At 37.7% G+C, this 23082-nt stretch overlaps 1 protein-coding gene across 1 annotated transcript in view; it reads left to right on the top strand.

The window, feature by feature from the left end:
- The window catches only part of PTPRQ (protein tyrosine phosphatase receptor type Q), a 119131-nt gene that overhangs the window by 80071 nt on the left and 15978 nt on the right, over positions 1-23082 (top strand). Inside the window, exons 36-45 of the mRNA XM_044455453.1 lie at positions 2619-2805; positions 3480-3724; positions 4023-4089; positions 5685-5843; positions 7105-7327; positions 8706-8779; positions 10447-10546; positions 11822-11950; positions 19929-19955; positions 20626-20707. Coding sequence (XP_044311388.1) covers positions 2619-2805; positions 3480-3724; positions 4023-4089; positions 5685-5843; positions 7105-7327; positions 8706-8779; positions 10447-10546; positions 11822-11950; positions 19929-19955; positions 20626-20707 — 1293 coding nt within the window. The remainder of the gene's footprint in view (positions 1-2618; positions 2806-3479; positions 3725-4022; positions 4090-5684; positions 5844-7104; positions 7328-8705; positions 8780-10446; positions 10547-11821; positions 11951-19928; positions 19956-20625; positions 20708-23082) is intronic.

Raw genomic sequence — 23082 nt, 5'->3', positions numbered from 1 at the left:
ACTGACACAAGGTATTAAAGGAAGATACACTGTTGATTTGTTAAAAATAGGAACGAATTGTCTAGTTTGTCAAATGACAGATTTTTGGCTTTTGAACAGGGATCTAACAATTAAGATATTCTTCACTTACCTCAACTGTTTTTAGTCTTGATTGGGACATCTGCAGTTTTACTGAATTTTGAATTTGAATTTCCTTTCAATACAGCTCTTTTTTCAGTGCATCACACTGGCCTTTCCATACTCTCTTACATCAAGCATACTTTTCAATCATTTTGTTGTTGTTCTAGTGGAAAAGATGAATAATAAATTCAATAACTGTACTCTGCTTTCTTTGGAAAATGGGCTTCCAGTTTACATCATTTACAAAAGTGGAAGGCATAGTTCTACTATACTATGTTCAACTGTTGCAGTTCAGAAACACTTGGATATCTACTCACCCAAAGATTTATCAGAAGATCTCAATGAACCTTCTGGCTGCCCCTAAGTAAACTGTTTGGAATAGATTCAGAAGAAAGCATAAACAAATGACCTAAAAGATAAATCACATGGTATTTAGGAAGGGACAAGAAAGCTCGATACTGCAAGTGTGTGTGTGTGAGTGTGTGTGTACATATATTTCCCCAACTAAAATACTTAAGTTCAGATGGATGGAAAAAGAATTTGCCTCTTGATAGCCATCCTACAAAATGATGTCTGTTTAGTACATCAGAATCTTTGGTTAAGGTTAACTCTCAGTGGGGATACTAAGGCACATCTGTCCAAGAAAATATATTCTTGAACTATCTTACTGTGTTAGCAGCTGTATCTACCAGAGATTTGACCCAGTGGGACTGCTGCTTTAGAAATGCAAAATCCTTTTTTCTGTTGCACATTGGAAAAATGAAGGAAATAATTCAAGAATGTGCATGTGGAAGGAATTTTATATCAGATTACATTTAACCATTTGTAGATTGAACTATATCATGCTGCTTAATTTTGTGGGTTTTTCAGGGGCTTCTCTACTGTTGTTTTGGCACAAAAAAGGAGGAGACAGAGCCATGTGGTAGTTTATTACTATAGCTCAGGGGGATGCAGTAGCAACAGCTTCCTGAGAGCATCAGCATTCAAACTGCTATCTTGCTCCCTGTAACAGCACCTGTTCCAAGCTGAGATAATGACCTGGCTCATATGTCATGGTAAACCACTGTGGATTTAGTCACCTACAGAGGCTCAATGTCATGGCCTCACCATGGCTCTCATATGGAGAATGATGGCTTGGTACATCATGGAGCCCCACAAATGAATTCACTCACGATGGCTTGCTGTGATCTGCACACTGGCCCACTGTATGGAACCTGCTATGACAAAGTTCTACCCTATTCAAATACTTAAGGTCAAAGCGCAGTGCACAAATATTGATATAGGGATGAAAAATCTCGGTTATTCATTTTCCCCGGTTTCTCCCGGTTATTCATTTTCCAGCCCAAAGTTCAGTTTGTCCCAAACTCTTTTTTTAAACCTTTGCATGCAAATTTATACACATTGTTGTATGCAGCTTTCTTAATGGAGGCAATTCTTAATAAAGGCATTAGGGTAGAAGCTTCCAGATTAGAAGGATTAAAGAAATCCTATGCAGGGAAGGAGAATCGGTGGAGGTGAGCTACACCCTCCCTGCTCCTTCAGCCCTACAGTTACTGCCTTCAGTGCTTTAGACGGTGAGGAAAGAAGGCCTGAGAACTGTCAAGATATGCTGTAGCCTGGCAGTCCTATCCTCCCCTTCCTTTCCCTGGAATGCCCCTTTTATGAGCTCAGAGAAGCAGCTGGTATGGGTCCGTCTGTGCCTGTAAGGGGAGGTAATTGAGTGTGGAGAGATCTTTTTCCAGCCTCAGAATCCTCAGAATCCTATCATTTCCAAGACACTGTCTAAAAGCCATAGAACTGTCTTTTTAAGCACTTCTACCTTTTTCAAGAGAGTTCATAGAGTTATACCTTTACAGCCAATTCTTTTTAGGACTTACTTCTTTAAAAATGTGCTGTTGCTACTTTGGGGGCATGCAAAACAATTTCAAATATCACTGGCACATAAAGTTACTATTATGCTTAGAGAAGTGGGATGTCATTGTGACTTTCCTTATGGCCTTATAGAGGAAAACAATACACTGTATTTATTGGCCACCAAGACAGACACAAAGCTAATTTGTGACTTTGGGGCATGTTGTGCTCTTGGACCCTTGACATGGAGAGTTCAGAAAGACCGAACCCCTTAGTAAATTTACAATGATGTATGTTAAGAAATTGTTCTTACATACAAATATCTTGAAAACTGCACCGGTGGTTTCTAATCTATTGAGATTATAAACATCCCTGTACAATATTTGGTCCTCTGAAACATCCTTCTGTACAACTACAGAATGTTCAAAAGAACATTCCCAAATGAGTTGTGAGGAAAAATTAATGGCATTGCTATAGGATTAAAAATTCATCCACCTACACACTTGTTATCCTAACTTTTTTGCACAGGTAGACAGTAATCCAGTTTGACTACTGCAGTTTCTTCAATTTGATGACATTATTCATGTTCTGTGACTACTGCTTTGATAAATAATATCCTTTATTTTGGCCTTTTTTGCTTTGTACAGGTAGATACAGATTACTATAAAGCTTCATTCGTCCAAACAAATTATGAAGATAAAACCCTTAATATTTCAGGTTTAAGGGCCTTTACAAGGTATTCTGTTGTGGTTACTGCTTTTACTGGGGATATACATGCTGCACACATTGAAGGCAAGTCTAGTACTTCAGTTATTTTTTCCACTTTTGAAGCAGGTAAGTTGACGTGTTTATTTGTATTTTATTTTATTTTTATATTTTAAACTGTCTTTTAAAGAATCATCTTCACAAGGACTGTGTCTTGATTGCTACTCCTTAAAAAAAAAAAACAGAAGGGGCAAATTTGCAAAATAAATTTGCTGGAGCAGGTGGTGGAAAGTAAAACATAATGGTTCTTTCTCCTTTCCAAAAATTTGAAAGTTCAAAAATTTTCTAGCTGCAGTTGAAGGAGCCTGTGTTTGCTTTATTACATACTGTACAGTACTGGGGCACCTGTTCTAATTACTCAGGGCAGCTGCCTACTATGAGGCCAGACTATTTGGTCATCTTGCCCCATCTTCCATCTATACTGCACTGATAGGCAGAGGCTCTATGGGGCAGAGGTCTTTTCCATCACCCTTACCTGATCTTTTAATTGGAAATGCTTGGGATTGAACCTGGGGCCATCTGTTCTTATAATGTGTGTGCAGCTGAATATGAGTATGACGTTTTTCCTAACATGGGTGGTGTGCTGCAGGTGTACCTAATTGATTTATCAAGCAATTTCTCGAAAACACTTAACATCTGAATTTAGATATATGTGTAACATGCTAGTTCATCTTGACTGAAGCAGAAAGGTAACAAATTAATTAATTTTGGAGTAAATAATTAATTATTTCAAATTCTTTCAGTACCTAGAGACCCACTTAACAACATAACATTTCAGAAGATACCTGGTGAAGTAACAAAATTTCAGATGACATTTATACCACCATCTGAACTCAATGGCAATATTCAGGTATATCAAGCTACGGTGTACAAAGAGGATGACCCAACGGCTTTCCAGATCTATAATTTAAGTATTATGCACAGTACAAACAAGTTGGTAACTGCCATGATAGAGGGACTAAAAGGAGGACATACATATAATATCAGTGTAAGTTGATGCTTTTTCTTTAATGTTATCCAGGAACTCTTGAGGTGATCAGTGGGAAAGCTAAGCTAAAGCTAAGCTAGAAAGCTTTGCTGTGGAGTAGCATGTCTGTCTAAACATCCAGTATGTCTCCAAATCTGTATTATTGTGCCCAGATTCAACGTCTTACTTTACTCTTGTGGTCTTTAAACATGATGTTGTTTCATACATACACAATGAGACCCAGCTAGGTAATCCCTTCAACATTGTATTATTGGGGTAAACAGAATGTAGTGTAACTCAATGTTTCACTTCTTCTTAGGTGTATGCAATCAATGGTGCTGGTGCAGGGCCAAAAATTCAACTTAAGATCACAACTGACATTAAAGGTAGGGTCATATAAGGCTTCATAATAAATATGATGGCTATTGTTGTTAGTTGCAAAGTTGTGTCCAGCCCATTGTGACCCCTTGGACAACATTCCTCCAGGCCTTCCTGTCCTCCACCATCCCCTGGAGTCCACTTAAGCTCACAATGATGGCTATAGAAACATAATTTAAGATCATTTCCATTTGCTTTTCCATACGCTAGGAGATGTGCATCCTAGATTGCTCTAGGCTTTCTTTCCCAATCTCTTTGTAACTGGTTCACAGAACCTTTTAAGCCAACTTGGGTTCCTTGCAAAAGGAAGAATTGCTGGGCAGAAATGTAATACAAATAAGAATAAGAATAATCAGTGTACACTGATTTTGAGCTGTGCCCTGCTGCATGGTAATAGAAACACAAAAACAGAGCAAGTCAGAAGGGTCCTCCTGAGCCATCTAGTCTGACCCCTGGCTCCAGCCAACTCTTCTCGTGACATGCCTACCATGTGCTTGTCTAGCCTATCCTTGAACACCTTCTCCGATGGGGCTTCAACCACCTCCCATGGAAGCCCATTCCATATCCTTGGAGTCCTAACCCTAGTGTATAACTTGTAGTGTAACCTTGGGATGGTTGAGGGTTAGCAGACTGAAACTTAATCCAGACAAGACAGATGTACTTTTGGCTAGGAAACCAATTATTGTGGATGGAGTTAGCAAGTAGAGGTAGTCGCACCCAGCCTAAAAGACCAGTTAGGAGTCTTACTCCGGGATTCTTCCTGGAATCTGTGCTAACTGTATGTGCACAGATGGCTGTGGTTCCAGAAGTAGTTTTACTTGGTTAGGCTGCTATACCAATTGCAGTTCTATGGTGGTGAGGACATTTTTTTGCCTCAGTTATCTATGCATTAGTGATGCTCAGGCTGTACTATTATAATTTGCTGCACATGGGAATGCCTTTGAAAGTGCCAGCCAAGAATGGTGGGCAAGCAAATCATACTGTACCAAGCGCGTCAGTTACCAATATATTTCCCCACTCATCTAAAGTGTTCAGTGCCACTTTTAAAGCCTTAACCAAGTTGTGGCCAAGTTTTTGAAATATGCATATCAGTCTTCCTGCACTTTAAAACCAGCAAGAGAAACCCTTTGCCCACCTTTCAGGGCAACTAGATACATAAGAGCAAACCATGTTGGTAGTGGTCCCAGATATCTGGAATTGGTTGCCATCAAGGTTCTGATGACCCTGATGCAATTCATCCTTGTCAGATTTTATGAAGGCTCTGAAAACTTGCTTACTTTGTCCTTATCCAGTTATGTTTTATGGCACTGGGTTGTAGCTGCAATTGTGTGTTATAGGTTTTGTCTTATGCTGATGTTTGTTGTTATTTAGAATGTTTGCTGTTTTAATTGCCTTGTCAAGTTTTCATTGCATGCATTTTACTGTTGGGCACTGTGTTGGGAGTGATCCTGCCCTGAAGGGCAGCCCAGAAATATTTTACCTAAAAAATATTAAGAGGATTTGACTCAGCACAAAAGTGCTCCATTTGAATAGTGTCTTTAAAAGAAGTGCAGTAACTGGATTCAGTAGAACAGCATCATAGAATGTATTTGTCTCAAAACAGAACCACCAAAGCCTAGCAAGAAACCAGTGCCTGTTTATGATACCAGTGGTGCTCTGCTTGTCAGTGCTACGACCATTACTATTCATATGCCTGTTTGCTACTACAATGATGACCATGGGCCCATCAAGAAAATACAGATTCTTGTTGCTGAAGCAGGAGGTACAGAAGGATTTTTCCTTAAATTAATATATGCATCTTCTTTCTATTTCTACTCTTTTCTTTCTTATTTTGCCTTCCTTGATTGAACAAACATACTTTTTTAAAAGGTCCCCTCATGTAATACAGTAAATGTTAATCAGCTGTCAGGGTTACCTTGTGTTTTGCAGGCTTTTCAATTTCCTGAATATGGGATGTAAATGCATGTGAATGGAAGAAGATGCAGTATCACAATGCTGTATAATACAGACAGAGTTCTAGCAAAATTCCATTTTTTCACCACAGAAACGTGTAAAATTCAGTATCATCCTTCTTTTGTAAACAAGTTTCTCCAATTGCTCAGCAATTCTATGCCATCTTGTGTATAGTGTATTTGGGTGTATAGTTCTTTTTGCTTTCTATCCTGATAATCTCTTTATTCACTCACCGATGTCTTGAATGAGTACATGAATGGGTGGAGAGAACTGGAAACAAACTGAAACAACAGACAGAAAATGCCAAAGGATAAGAGATCTACCTATTGATGATGTGTTTTAGTCATTCTCTTACCTAGTTATTTTATAAATGTTTGTATAGTAAGGAACACTGTGACAGTAGGCATCCTAAAAAGCAGGGTATGGGAAATTCTGTGGCTGCCGGATAGCACCAAGACAGCTATAGGATTGTGCCAATCCCCAGTGATAAGGTTGGCAAAATGCTCCAGCCTTGTAACTGGAAATCAGTTAACACAGAAAGAACCATGGCAGCTGCATCTATGGAGTCACAACAGCAACCTTGGGCTGGGGGTGGGGGCATTCTGGGGGAAAGCAGTAAAGGAGACTGGCACCTCCAGGATCCTAATAGTGCCTCAGTCTTTCCCTCTTGCTCCAAAATGACCTCCTCTTATCCCGTACAGGATGCCTGCAAGTTTGGAGCATTATGGACATCCTGATTTGATTACATCCAAAAGCTATCAGATAAATATGGAAATGAAATGAAATGGGGAAATCGTGTTATTGGAATACTTTAAAGCTATGCATGCATAGTTGAACTCATATTTCTATCTTATGTTACACAATTTATGTATTTTCTCTTTTAATAAGGTATTTCAGCCCAAACTTGCAGGCATTTATAGTCAGAAGTAATACCTTCTACCATTTGTAAAGCTATACATATGTCTGTATCTATGATATTCAATGAGATATGTTTACAAAATTATTTCTCTACTTAATTTGATTTTGTGATAGAAATAGAGCATTACTTACCATTCCTTGCCTGATTTTAGTTCAGCATGATGGCAATGTAACTAAGTGGTACGACGCCTACTTCAAGAAACCAAGACCCTATTTTGTAAATGAGGGATTTCCAAACCCTCCATGTACACAAGGAAATGAAGGACTAAGCAGCAATGAAGATGTATATGTAATAGGGGCTGATAGTACATGTATGATACCAGGCAGTGAAGAAAAAATTTGTAATGGCCCACTGAAGCCCAGAAAACAATACCTGTAAGTGTATTTCTAATTGTATAATAGAGCAATTGTATAACAGTGGGACAAAAAAGATGCTTTACTATTCTAAGGCCTATTTTAGAAAACACAATTACATAGCCAATTTCAACTGAATTATAAAAAAGCTGTCAAATCAATTTTAAAAATACTGTTTTGTTCTGTCTGTCCTTCATTTCTCTAAACTGTGAAAATTTCCAGTGGATTGAAGAACTGTTATGCTTTTAAATGCCTGCTTGTTTACAAATGTATCAGATGAGCAAGTAGCATGCAAACTGTATCACAGCCAATTATAGATGTGGCTTACATTCCAGATGCTATTGGGAAGGCATGGTTGATACCTCTCTTACATTATGCAAGAGGAGTATTGCTTCATATACTCTTATACTATGCAAAAAGAGTGTAGCTTCATCAGCAGCAGCTGAAGCAGTAGGATAGGACTATGCTGTTGTGACTCTCCTGTGATTTCCCATTTATTTTCAGTCTTACTGGACTCTTCTGCCTTCTATGCTGCCTGTGCCTAGACCACTTGAACTCTTTGGAGGAAAAATAGGATACAAGTGTAATAGAGAAATGCATATATACTTACCAAGGTAGAAACTGATCTTCAGACAAGCAAGCAAAATCAAATTTTATGCAATGTGATGTTCACCTGAACTCATTGCCATAGAATGACATTGAAATAAGTTAATTAAATAAAAATAATTCAGATAGGGTATGGTCATCAGAGTTGTACCAGCAGATTAGAATTTAGATAGTTGTCTATTGTAGCTGTACTACATAATAACCATATATCAGAATTTGTATTTTGTTGAATTGAAAAATACAAATTGAAAAAATTTGTATTTTTCAATTTGTACTGCTCAATTTGTGCAAACTTCCCATTTGCACAAAGTGAGCAACAATTGCAAACTGGAATGAGACTCCAGGTAACAGGTGATATGAGAATGCTTGGAGAAACCATCACTATTATGCCTATCCCTACTACCCACACACTGCTTAAGGCCATAATGGATGCAAGATTCTCCTTAAGTGCATGTTAGTAGGTGCATATCACACTACAATAGACTGAAGAGGAATGGGAGACCTGTGCAAGACCTCCATATTCCTGTCCAGCCTGCCCTCTCTTCTTCAGTCCAGGAACACATCAAGTTTAGGACTTTCCTTTTATATTAGCCTGTGAAAAGAAGCCTGTACAATAAATTAGTCTCTAAACACTAATTCTCACGAATCTGTAGCCTATTTGCAGTTCATAAATGCCTTTATTTCATCCTCACTTGAAATCATCTGTTTCTGATGGCTTTGAGATACTTATCCTGTGCTAGATGAATGCTGGACAGTCTGACCCACTCCTTAAATGTTGTGTTTTGTTTTACAGATTTAAGTTCAGGGCTACAAATATCAAAGGCCAATTTACAGATTCAGACTACTCGGATCCCATCAAAACTTTAGGTAAAGAGAAAGCCACTACAAACATTTCTTCATAACAACAGCACAATACAGTTTTGTGATACCATTGCTGCCTTAAAAAAAAGAGCCAAAAACTAAACCTATAGTTGTGCCCCATTTGCTATGAAAATCTCCTTTGTGAGCATACTACAGAAAAATCAAGGCACAAAGTTATTTTGATTTCAACAGTTCCATTGACATTAGAAAACATAGACATGTACCCCACTGAGGACTTGTGACCATTGAATGCACAACTGACTTGAGGTCATTTGCAGGTGATGCGTTTTTAATGCCCCAAACTGCTTGAACAATCCTTAGAAAGCCACATAATAGGCTGTCTCCAGTCCTGAAGACTCTGCAGAGCTGCCCCACCCATGAAAGGAGGGAGGCACCTGCATCCTGTGGTGGAGCAGGAGATTGTAAATTGTGCTGCTCTGCCTCCCTGTAGCCTCAAGTGGGTGCTCTGAAAAGCTCCTCCAGAAACTTTCCTACTGCAGTATATACCATGGCAGAAGAACGGGATCTCTAAAACAGCTGTCCTGTCCTTTTCTTTGTTGTTGAACTCTCATAATGTTCAAGAGCTCTCATAAAGCTCATGCAAACTCCCAAGAGAACTCTGCAACTACTTTTTCTGACGATGCAGCTCTGCACAGGTGGGGAGCTGAAGATAAGATAAAATGAGACAGTGGGGCAGAGGTGAGGTAGGCCTTGTGGTATCACAATGCAGTGGCAGCAGTGGTGTGGCAAGAGATCTTGCACCAGGGCTGAGTCTCCTTGTTCTTCTGCCTATCCACAGAACTTTAGATACGCTTGGTTAAGATATAACTTTGCCTCAGAAGGGCAAGGCAGAAAGTCCTGGTACATTTTATACTAACACTAGTCATGGCTGCTGAGTTTGCACTAGAACTTTGGTCAGGACCCAGTCTTAACATCTGGGCACAAAATATTGGAAGGATAAATGGCCACCTTCCATAACACAATGAGTAAACACTTTAATGAAACTCTCAATTTTTGAACAGTCACCCTTAGGTGTAAATTACTAAGGGGTAAATATATGGATATTCGGGCTGCCTTTGTTGAAGTGTATGAATATTTTAATAACAATAGTATATTGTTATGGAATACTACTTACATGTAGGGATAGATCATGAAATAAGTGTTATGTATCTTGTAAAATCTTGTCTTAAAATGTAATGTTTCAGTTTCCATTTTCCTTTAATTGCTTTGGTCATACTTTTGTAATGCCCGGCAATAAATAAATAAATAAAATTTGGGTACCAGTTCCATGCTCATGGCAATACTGGAGCCCTGTTGCGCATCATGTGAAGCTCTATAGGCATTCAACAGCTCATAGGGTTGATATGCGAGACATGCATACTTGGGCAGTTGTGCTTTTCCATTTTTTGTTTATCCATTAGCTGCACAGTGCAAGCCTACTGATTGCAATTGCCTTAGATGTAACCATCATCTTGGCAGTAGATGATCCTTTAAAAACCATTAAAGGCATTTCATTCTGTGCCTTTTGTGTTTGCTAAGAACTGTGCTGGTATGTCCTTAAGGAAAGTAGAATCAGTAGATATATTTGGGAAAATAAACCACATCCAGCATTCAGATATTAGTTTGTCTTCAAACTAAGTTTCAATGCCAATAGTACCCACTTTGTATTACAGGTGATGGATTGTCTGAAAGAGCTGTAGAAATAATACTTGCAGTTACTTTGTGTATACTTTCTATAATTCTTCTTGTGGCTGCAATATATGCTTTTGCAAGGTAGGTATGCTTTTGCATGCTGAGTTGAACAGCCTGGGAATTGCCACCAGGACATGTAAACCAGGTCATCAAAATGATTTTTTGACCCTTGATCTAAGATTGCAGTGAGACTAAGCAGAGGAAAGGATAGATCCCAGGAATGTATTCATTCGTTGCTGAGCTGTTGATATACCCATTAGCCTAGTCCAGCCTTCTCCAACCTTTTGTCCACTAGATGTGTTGAAGTTCAGTGCCCATTAACCCTGGCCAGCACAGCCAATGCTCAGGAAAGCTTAGAATTGTAGACCAAATGTCTGGAAAGCACCAGGTTGGGGGATGCTAAGAAATTTGCATTCAGTAAGAAAGAAGCTGCCACAGCTTTTATAGAGTAATGAATGGGTATTATGCAATTCTTACTGAGCCAACCTAGTTGGGACAGGAGCAGAAGATAATCTGTCTTAGCTCTCTTTTTCACCCTGAATGACTGACCATGTTTTCATAGCAATTTTTGTTCCTTAAGTACTGCAGAGACTGGGAATGGGCTACTGGGGTTACTTCTTCTCAGACAAACATGCTGCTCTTGCAGGCCTGTCAGCAATTCATAGTATGGTGGGAATATTTTATTTTAAAATATTTGTTGCTTAGGGAGAGCTGCTATCTGAAAAGTCTCTTTAATCTGAGGAGCTTTGTTTAGAATAGTTTATACAGCTCTTAGATTTCAGTCCAATATTATAGAAGTTCTATCAAAAACCCAAGTATGCATATAAAAATTGTGTCTGTCTCTAGGAAAATTGACCATCTTCCTCATTACTTATTGAAAAGTCAGCTAGAATAGAACTCTGACCACCACAACTCTGTTCTGGTCAATGACACAGATGTTGCAACATTATAAGATGTCAACAAGGCTGATTTTGTAACAGCCTCAAATCTTTTTTGAAAAGTAATGTTGCTGAGTATGCATGTGATATATTTGTATTTTTTATCATCCTGTGTAATTGAATCGAAAAATCTAATTATCTTTGTTATACAGAAATACACAAATCTTTACTTTTCTGACTTGATTTGAGGTATAAATCTTTGAAAAAATCCCAGGTAACACCAGCTAGAACATGTTTCAACATAAATGTTGGGGAATAAATAACTACTACTTACAGATCATGGCCTTTCATCTTATTTATATCATTTTGCATATTATTAGCACTTTGAAACTCCAAAGAGAGATGTCACAAAAATTTAGGAATTATGAATAATGCTGAACATTCTTTCTTATTCCATTTCCTGTGGTCTTTGGGTTAGAATACGACAAAAGCAAAAAGAAGGAGGCACATACTCACCACGGGATGCAGAGATTATTGACACTAAATTCAAACTAGATCAGTTGATCACAGTGGCAGACCTGGAAATGAAGGATGAAAGATTTACGCGGTAAGCATACTCCTTAGGCCAAACAGTAGTTCTGGGGGTCTGCAGCCATGACCCTATTGTGACCTTTTACTTGTTTGGAAGTGTTTGTGGTGTTCTTATTCACACAGGTCACAAAGATCCTCTTTCAAAGGGTGACCTCCAGACACTTCTCTCAGGAATTCAGATAATCATTTGCTCTTCCTCACTTTGGAATAAGGTCACAGTGTAAATCACTATGTAATTCTGCCAAGCAGTTTTGCTATGCATTTTTTAAAAATTACAAACGTAATCTCTTTGAGTAGTTCTGATGTTAAGTGTTTTTTGAGGACCAAATATGCAATCACTCTTAATACCCTGAGAGCTTGTTCTCTATGTTCACTTCAACTCAGAGTAATTCAATAGCATGTCACTCTAAGCTATCTGACCACCTTTTAAAAATCTGTCAGCACTAGAGCCAGTGTAGTGCAGTGGACAGACTGTGGGATTTTGACCAGGGACACTTGGGCCCAGATCCCTGCCCAGCCACTGCATAACTTTGGCCCAGCCATTCTCCCAGCCAAAAGCTACCTCACACAATTGTTCTGACGTTAAAATGCGAGAACATGGCAAGGCCAGGTCTGCATATCACAACAAGCCAGCATATTTTAAAACCATGGGTTGTCATGAGTGAGCAAGTGAGCTTGCTGACTCCCAGTGACCAGTCACTCCCACTGTCTGAAGGAGAAGCTAATCCACCCAGGGATGCTCATTCCTTGGGTTATTTTGCATTGTATGTGAGCCAGGAACTTTGGGTTGAGAGACAACATGAGAATTGAACCCAGAGGAAAACCCATCATTATGAACTGTGAACTAGATCTTGTGTAGCTCTATTGTGGAAAAAGGATGGAACTATGATATAGATAAAATACTGCTAACAGTATCTGAGATGGAAAAATACAAAAACGATTTTAACTACTTTTAAAAACAGTTCAACATTTACTTTAAAATTTAACATTTCAATTCATTCCCCTAAATAGAAATAACAAGCAGCACAAATATTTCTGTACTAACATCTAATATACTAAGTAACATCTAACAAGCATCCAAGTAATGTCTAACATCACCTTTTCATTTACAACTCAGAGCAGCATTTGATGTTCACTTACACTATCCAGATCTACTGCTGTTATTGTTACATATTTGCTTCTGTTACACATTTTGCTCTCACATGTTCAAAGAAAATCTGAAACCTTGCATTTGGTTGCTTAAGATAACATGTCAAATTACATACAACCTAAAGAGGAGTCTGTGCTTGATCTGGAAGTAAGAGTTAAGTGCATTGATTTCATAGTGATGAAATCAATTTAGACTGCAATCCAATACCTGCTTACTTGTGAGTAAGCCACATTGACCTTGGTGGAAGTTCTTGTTCACACACATAGAAGATTGCATTCTTAAACAGAAATACTGCAGCTTACCTGGGTAATAGTGGATCAAAGTATGAGTCAATTTACTGCCCAGATTTCTAGGAAGATTGGCTGAGAAACTTTCTGAACCAAGGTTGTATGAAGGATGGCACTGTGTCTTCTAGCTATTTTGGCTAATTAAGTAAGTGCAAGGTATCTGATGGAATAGTGGACAAGATGTACTTCAGTTCATGCCTGTAACAAGTCTCAAGGGTCCTGGGTTTACAAGCCTACCCCAGCTTTGTGAATAGGGTAGGTAAGGAGCAGCATTTTGGGACTGAGTGGTCCTTTGCAGATTGTGAAGAAGATATACCTACATGATTGACCAATGCACCGTATCCTGTGAGACTAACATGCCTGCCATTTTGTTTAACTAATAATTTGCTAATAATAAGAATGGAAATATTCGCCTTGGCAAATTTTACAAACTTACCTCTTTTTTGTATTTAATTTGAAAATCATTTGCACTTACCCCAGTGTTTGCATGTGAACATATGCAACCTTATACATGAATAAGAATTCTGGTCTCTTTTTGAATACTTAATTATGAATGGATTTTGTTTCCAGATATTCTTCCCTTTTCTTTAGACGCAAGGAGATATTTGTCATCCAGTAAGTTACTGCATGGCTGAAAAATCCATGTGTGGTTTCCAATGTGCTGTGTTCATTTGTGTGATAGTATGCTCTGTTGACCTTCATCTTAAATGTATGTTTTTCCTGAGTATCTTAGGTGCATTTTGAAACCTTTAATACTAGGTGATGATAACATTTGTTTTCATATCATTATTAGGCAATGCAGGGTCTTTCCAGATGACAGAGAAACTGAGATGTTATCATTAGAGTTATGCTAGCACATGCCCAATCCAACATCAGTAGTGTAATATCCTTTTCTTACACAGTGATGGTTGGTAGGTAGCCCTGCGGTGTGGGTAGATAACCTGTACTCTACTTTAAAAACACCACCACAAATCAGAAGGGCTGTGTGCTCTAATATAGGATAAAGGACAGAGAGACCGAAAGTTCACACAATGGCTGGATATTTTTATATGGGAGAAGAGGGAGCATTGCTGCTGCTTGCCGCTTGTTATATTCTTTGAAAAAAACGTTTCTTGTAAACAGGCAAATGGATCCTGTGTAAAATCTGAGCAACAGCTGCATATTTATAGCGTGAGGCCATCTAGAAAGGACCTCTGAGTAGATTGAAGTAACCAGTACCTGTGGTGAAGAGATAGAAATCCATTTAGGAAATGTCCAATTCAAGCTTAGCACACACTTTACTTTTGGGGTGTATTCCCCCAAAGCCTAAAGCAGTTTAGAATTTTAGCAAGTTTAGCAAGTCATTTCTTCTGAGATAACTGCAGAAAGTCACCTTGAGGTCAAAAAATGATCATACAAGTTACTGTTGCTATTGCATTGTAATTCACTTATATAATGTCAATAAAATATTATATATATTTTATTGACATTATATAAGTGAATCTCAAAAACTTTATATAAGTGAATATCTCAAAACTTCATTTTTACAACTAAACAGCTAAAACCAGTCCATGCTGCTAGGCCTGCTGAAAAAAACAGCTGACAATGCCCTCCTATCACCATGAGGTATTGGAGTTGGTAAATGCCTCAACAAATAGAGCATCTTTAATCTGTAGATAAAAAGATAGTACATTTGGTACCAGGTGTGTTTTAGTAGGGAGATCATTCCACAGTTTGGTAGCTACCCCAGAGAAGGCCTTCTCATTGCCTCAGTCAAATCTCCCTTGGAGGTGGCATTCAGAAGAAGACCTCAAATGTTGAGTATAGAATCTAGACACGTTGTGGTTGGAAGAGGCATTTTCATCAAGCATTGTGGCCCCAAGCCAAGAAGGGCTTTATAGGTTAAAATCAGCACCTTGATTTGGACTTGGAAACATATAAACAGCCAGTGCACGTGGGCTAAAAGGGGTTATATGCTTGGACCAAAAGGTCCCACTTTTCAGTCTGGCTGCCACATTTTGTACAAGCTCCAACTTCTGAACTATCTTCAAGGGCAGTGGGGTATATTGCAGTAGTATAGTATAGAGATTACCAGAGCATAGTTATTGAAACCAGGCTATTTCTGTCCAAATAGGAGTGTAGCTGGAGCACTAACTGAAGCTGGCAGAAGGTATTTGTGCCACTGAAGCCACATGAGCGTCACCTGAGCTGAGTGACAAAGATTATTATTACATTGCATTTATGTCAGTCATTTTTTTCACTGTTGTGAGGAACCAAGGTGGTTTGCATAGCTCCATTTTATTCTCACAGTAACAACCCTGTGAGCCTTCTCTCAGGAACATGCATTTGGAGAGCAGGGAGGAAAGTGGGTGAATCAGCTCAGCAATGCTCATTTCTGTGGTGCTGACCCCTGATCGCTCAGTCCTGCCCCAAAGTTCTTTGAGGTTGGAAGCAGGTAGAGTGGGGGTGCCTCTGACATGCCTACAAATTGGCAGCTATCTTGGCATTCTTTGATTCGCCACTTAGCAAGAGTGGTAATGGCCACTCTTGGCAAGCAACTCTATGCTTCTGGCCTTCACATCATGATGGGTTGTGTTTTCCAGTTTTGGATGCCCAACAAGCCAATGTGGTATGGAGAAACCATAGAATAGACCAGTGTTTTTGTTTGTGGTTTCTATAGATTAAGCCTAACAAGCTGAAATATTGTGATGAGGTTCAGAGGATATAACAGACTAACAACGGTTAAGAAACCACCATGACTTGTGGAAACCCAGTCACTATAATAGCAATGAACGCAAAGGTTATATTAAATGTTTTGCATTTTATAAATTGCAAACAGTATTTAGTATTTAATCAGGATCCAGTATTTAATGTTACATTTTTCCTGAACCACAACTGGAGTTTGCAAGAATATCATAAAATGATATCATGAAAATGTGATATTACAAACTATATCAGGGCAAAACTTCATGTCTCTCCATTATGCAGTAAAATTTACTTATGTCATAACCTTATGCGACATTGTATGTAATGAAATCAGTATGATATGTTTCCCTGCCTGATCCACATCATTGGCTGATGCTAGCAAGACTGGAGAAATGCAGAATACATCTTGTACATACAATGACATATGAATATAGCTCAGGTTTTAGCATATGTCAGAGGGATGAAGTGAGATTCAACCTGTATTTGTTTAAATGTGCAGTTCCAACTTTAGACGTGAATGGATTTCTGAAAATGTGGTCTTCAAGGATATTTTGCAGTAATTGTTGTGAACCTGCTGGTTACTATAACTGTAATTTCAAATCCCACACTTCTAAAGTTATATGAATATTTTATATCAAATGCTAATTATATGGATTTAATCAGTGGCACATTTCTTTGATGTGCTTTCAGTACCATTTCTTTTCCTTTATCTTCAGGGTTAGGACATCAATGTCTAAATGTAAGAGAGTGCCTATGCATTTTATTGAACTATTTTAAAAGGTTAACTGCCCCACACACATATACAGTACATGCTGGTAATACCTACATAACTTTCCATATTACACCCATATTACAAGTGATATATCAGATGGGTGACCAATCACTTTTCATACAAAATATTTGGGATTGAACAGTGCTTTGAGAGTTGCCAAATCAAAATTAACCAGCATAATCAGCAATGAGAGATAATGGGAGCTTTAGGCCAAAACATCTTGAGAGTCGCAAGTTCCCCACATCTATGTTAGGCCATTATGAAGCAGTTGAAGGTCTGGTATTGAGTTCCAACCTGGAGGTTGGGGGAGGGAAGTGTTATAAGGGCTTTTCATAAGGAATTATTGTTCTATACTGGCCTTGAGGGTTTAGAACAATGAAGATCTCAATTAAGTTGCTGAAAATTATTTCCTTGGTTATTCCTATCAACTGCTTTTGGTGCTTATGAGTTAAGCCTTTAGTCAACATATTCATTTCTGTGGCTTTCTATTGAACAAGATGTAATTCCCAATAGATCTCAACTGACTGACCCAGAAAGTAAGCTGATTCTGTGTGACAACATGAACTCCAGTCACCATTGCCAACATAAATAAATGAGTTCTTTTTCAATCTAGACAAATAACTCAACTGAAGGGGGACAGGAGAAAGTCATACTGAACTGAAACTTCAGCTTGGCTCAGAGGCTTCACGTATCACTCTAGACAAGATGAATATTACAAACTCTCAGAAACTTCAGTTGCTTTGAACAGATGTATTTACAATAATCTTAACATGTTTTCCAAACCCTAAAGGGAAGCTTGTCCACTGAACCATTTTGAGTCCCTGCACAATAACTTCCCCAAACATGGATCCCTTGTATAGATTTTTTATATACTATTGCATTGCAATGTCAGTGGAAGTCAGTAACTGGGAAAAAATTGCTGCAATAGTTACCTTAGCATTTCTTCTACAGAATGCATTTGGTAATGTACTTGTGAGTAGGTTCTGTTCCTTCCATAGAGCAATAAACTTCCTGTGTAATGAAGCTGATTTTGACTATATTAGAATATAATATATTCTATACTAAATTATAATACAAGATGTTTTGAATATAATATTAGCTAATATTAATAATTTGCCCATGAACCTAGTGTTAGTTGGCTCTAATCCACTTGGGTACATCCTATACTTCTGTTTTCAAACTTCTTCATATTCAACAACTGGCCAGTTCTAACTACCCTTTAGAGGGTAGTCAATTGCATATCCTTAATCCCAACCAGGTGATCATTACCTTCCCATTCTGACCTTCTGTTTGATGTGTGCTCATGGCACTAATTCAAGAAAGATTGCTGCACATTTTGCCTCTTTTGCTCTCTGCCACCATTACCTGCCTGAGTCCTGATCCAAAGGAGTTATTTGAATGCAGAAGCTTGTTCTATTATGTAAATTGTCCTTGATGGGTCATCTTGCTTCAGTCCAGATTACACCTTTCAAGTTTTCATTATAACACTATAGGCTGCAATCTTACTCAAACTTTCATATGATCAAGCCCCACCTAACATGTTGGCATATTTTTTCAAACACTAAAAGGATCAGACTGCAAGCAACCTGAGGTGTTAAGTGAATAAAGTCAAGCTGCTGCTAGAACCACATCTGATTGGTTTAAAACATCTTATTCTATGAACCTTACAGAAACTCAAGCTGCATACTTACCTGAGATTAAACCTTATTCAGTACAGGGGGACACACCTCCAACTATACTGGCATAAGATTGCACTGCATATTTCCTTGCATTAATCATGCTCTTAAATTATTAGAAATGTGTGTGTGTTTGTGTGTGTGTGTGTGTGTATGTATGCAATCAAATATAGTTGCTGTCTCAATATGGCACTTAGTTAGTGAAAAGAGCATTTGTCAGTATGCTATCTACTCTTTCTTGAATCCAGGCAGGATAAAGCCTAATTCTTCAAAACTATGTTCTATACATTGGACAGAATCTGAATTGATATAGCAGATGGATGAAATACCTCCCAGAATTCAGTTAAGCTGAAGCTGTGTTCTGCTGTATAGTTTTCCCATTTTATCTCATTGTTACCTGTTTCATGAATCTAAGACAGTACAAATATTTCTTTGAAAACTACTTTAAAAATACAGAATTTTCAGTAAAAATCTCTTGGGCAGTGTCCAACATATCCCACATTCTGGCTAGACCGAGCACTAGCATAATAGGAACTAAGAGTTTCCTGAAGAAATCTGAATGAACTGAAAATAATAGTTTTCTGAAAGAAACGAATCAGCAGTGCTTGTAGACATGAGTTATGCTGGCCAATCTCATTACAGAAATGAGAGTTACTAAAAATTTCCAGTGTTAGTTTTAGAACTGCTAATTCTTCATGGTGGAAGTGATTGTCCTAGGGAACCAATGGAGGTAAGGCAACAGTACTGGATGTTGTCCATTATGTTAATAAGCAAAACAATATCATTTCTGCTTTATCATATATAAGATGATATGTTTAGGTGGAGAAATGATCATCTACCTTCTGAATAAACCCTGCCCAAAGACATCAGCTTTTGATAACTTCAGGTGCTGAATAATTTAGATAGATCTAGAAAAACAAACCAAGGCTTACTCATATGAAGCAAGTGATTACATCAAGTAGTTCTTTTGCACTTAATGTATGCTTTAAAAAGCTTTGTTTGGAAGACAATACTGCAGAGTAGCCAGCTTTAATAACACTGACCTCAATGAATGGATTTTCTTTTGACATTGTAAGCACAGAATTTTGAAGAAGGATGTGACAAATATTTGTAAATTTTCCTCTAAAAACACAGTACACATGATTTTGGTCAACTAAGCCTTTGTGTTTTTTATCTTTACACTGTACAAATCAGACTCTAACTTTCACAGTTTCCAGATAATGCTCATAGTAGTACAGTTTATGAATATTTTAGTTTTGGCACCATTGCTTCAAATATCCCATAAGAGTCATGGGATATTAAGACATGGGACAAAATAAATGCATTTTGATTCCTTTCTTCTATCCCTGTTGTGTCAAGTATTTAACCAGCATGCAAGTGGTCCAATGTGCAAATTACCTCATTTAACATAATCTCTGTTGCAGGTTGCTTAGTTATAGAAAATCCATCAAGTAAGTTAACTGCCAATTTTTACATTGTGACTATAGATTTCTTAGTCTGATGAGTTGTAATGTGTGATTCCTTTTGTATGTTTATTAGAAAAAGCTCCAAGCTGTGTGTAAATCATAAAAGCATGACTAATTGCATGGTAACTGGAGAAATGCTTTCTCTCTCTCTGGGGTGAAGCCTGCATGTCTGTGTTTTAGCTCGGCAAGTAATACAGGGATATTTAACTCCTTGGGGTTTAAAAACCATGTCATTATGGGAATGAAGTCACTGCTATATTTTATGTATCTAAAGCCCTGCATTGTATAAAGTGGTTTCTCAGTGACAAAAGAAGCATTATGTACTTGAACTGAACTGAAAAGTGACTTTACAAATATATGTATATGTAATATTGATAGATTGTATTTTGGAGAAATCATGTTTGTAAAATGTGGTTTCTAGACAGCATTTGTGTTATATCAGCTAAAGGAGATACTGTTAAAATTGGAAGAGATTATTATTTCAAACGAATTCCAAACCTAAAGTAAACAATTCTCTTTTATAAACTATTCATATAACTATGTTTTACTTGATTTTTATCATATTTTCTGTATGATAATATCTTAATATTCTGATACTTAGGTCTCCTCCTTTAAAATTCTAAGCTAAACCTAACTTGTATTCCTTTATTTCTAGGCCAATAGCCAAGAAATGTTTTCTACAGCATGTTGAAGAGCTTTGTACAAACAACAACCTAAAGTTTCAAGAAGAATTTTTGGTATGCTACCAGCAGTTGTCACAACATTGCAGGACCTCCACTCATTTCATGTGTCACATTTCATGTCCATTTTAAGCAGGCAGAGGTACAAAGGAGTCTGGCCTTGGTCATCAATGCCCAATTACTAACTTGGTTGTTTAGAAAGTAATGTTACACTCATTTGGGTACTACTGTCTTCTTATTGCAGTATGATCAGAATTATTCCTACATTCCTCTTTCTTCTTTATTGCTCTTTCTTCTTTATATCCCACCATCTTCTATTATGGACTGTAAGTTGCCTATGCCTCCTGTGCTATGACAACATATTATGACCTGACTTTAATATCAAAGAAATGCATATTTTAAACACTCATGAACATATATGTATGTATGTTTAAAATAAAAGTTTACAGCAGTGGTTCTTAGACTGGAAGAGGGATCCCCCTTGAAAAGTATAGTATATTTTGAATATGGGCCTGAGGCAGGTGAAATCTTTCTCCCTTCACTAGCCAAAACATGGCTAGCAAAGGATAATAATCATGTTGTATTTACTGGGAAGGTAGTTACACATGTCACATTGTCCCAACACTGATTTGGAAAGTATTGCTGCTTAATTTAAATAGTGATTATGGAGAGGTCAACTATTTCTCGTTCTATTCCTTTCTTTAACGCTGGTGTTGGATTAGTGATCCAATCTACCCCACTTTGCTCACAGCAATTAACTGCATGCACATAAAAGCATGCAAAAGCAAGCACTTCTGTGAAACCATTGACTGATACTGAGCTGCTGCAGACTGAGACAAAGACAAAATATTTAGAAGGGGAACCCATTGTCAACTTATTTAAGAAACAAAGTGCTTCACTTGTTAAAATTGAATATTCTATTCTGTTGTATATTGGATATGAATATGTTGGGTTTTTATGATCATATTATGGGACAGCTTGCCTCATTCTGTAAAGAAAATTGTCAGATATTCAAGTCCAAACTGCAGTGCTAAGTCCTTTTGCTTTTGAAAAGTACTCGGATTTACTTTTATTGGCTGCTGTGGACTTAAGTAGGTGCTTCCAGATAGATGTTCTGGATAAAGTCCTGACTCAAGCTCTTCTGCCATGTAAAGGCTCACTCTGCTCTGTTTTATTTTTTAAACTCCTTGGATACCTGCAGTGGTTGAGAAGTGAATCACTTTAAGAATGTGCAATGGTTGGGGGATAGCTATAGCCTAATTTTAGAATAAAGTGAAGGAATATGGCAAAGTAGTTTATGGCAATATTTAATTGATAATTAGGGAAGATTCCATAAATGCATAATATATCCACAGATTCTAATGTAGCCTTCCAAGCACTCTTCTTGTAAAGATCCCTCTTAAATGAACGGGAGTTTGAGAAGATCTTTGCATTGTTCTTATTTACATGCCATTCATCTCAGTAATGTGTCACAGCAACAGTATGCAACTGATTACAAATGATACGATCACAACCAGCAGTGTTTTTACCACTGCAAGTCTTTAATCCTGTTAAAAACAGATATATCTTCCAAAGTGTGCATGACATTTATATAATAAGTATGTCAAACTTAAACTATGCTTAAACACTTTAATGTTTTTATAAGTAACTTCTTCTATATGGCTATCAAGTTTTTTACAATTTTAAAATAGATACCATTTTTGTTGTCTCAGAAGCATTGTTTTCATCATTACTAGCACATAGAGGCATTTGCAAATCCAGAAACCATTTGTCATTCTCAAATGACTTTATTATTTTGTATTTATAGATTTGCCATGAATTGTTCATTGTCTGGACCTGTGAATAATGAAGAGGGGAAAAATCAATTGACAGATATACTATTAGATTATAATATTTCATCCTCTCAAGCAATAACAAAAGAGTGAGAAGATTAATAGCATTTCCTTCAGATTCTTGGTCATGGCTCTTAAGTAGTCCTGGTCTGCATTTAATAATGGCCTCAGTATAAGATACTTCTGAGCAGTACTGCATGCAATGTTCTTTTCTCCCAAGAGAGCTGAAATTCTATCTTGCCAGGATAGGAAAACTTGGAGTCACTTTGTACAGAACTAGCATGCAGAGAGACCAAAAGAGAGATTTAGAGAGGGAGGGAGGGAGGGAGGGAGGGAGAGAGAGTGAGAGAGAGAGAGAGAGAGATAAAATAACATTTCTGTAAATGGTAAGGTGATCCAAGGACAATCCCTTATCATATGAATTTGCCCATGCACACAGAGCAATACCAGAAGCCCAACTCTGTGCCCTTTGCCCATAAAAGATGTCGTCAATGGGTACACAGAATGGAGGTCATGTCTGAATATCTTGCTAAGCTACAGTTTACTGTGATGTGAATGAGCATAGGTATGTCTGGGCTTGCACACTTCTCCTTCTTTTCC

Source organism: Varanus komodoensis, unplaced genomic scaffold (assembly GCF_004798865.1).
Source record: "Varanus komodoensis strain SLA01 unplaced genomic scaffold, ASM479886v1 scaffold8, whole genome shotgun sequence".
NCBI classification, from domain to species: domain Eukaryota; kingdom Metazoa; phylum Chordata; class Lepidosauria; order Squamata; family Varanidae; genus Varanus; species Varanus komodoensis.
Note: the sequence above shows the minus strand (reverse complement) of the source record. Positions and strands in the feature narration are given on the sequence as shown.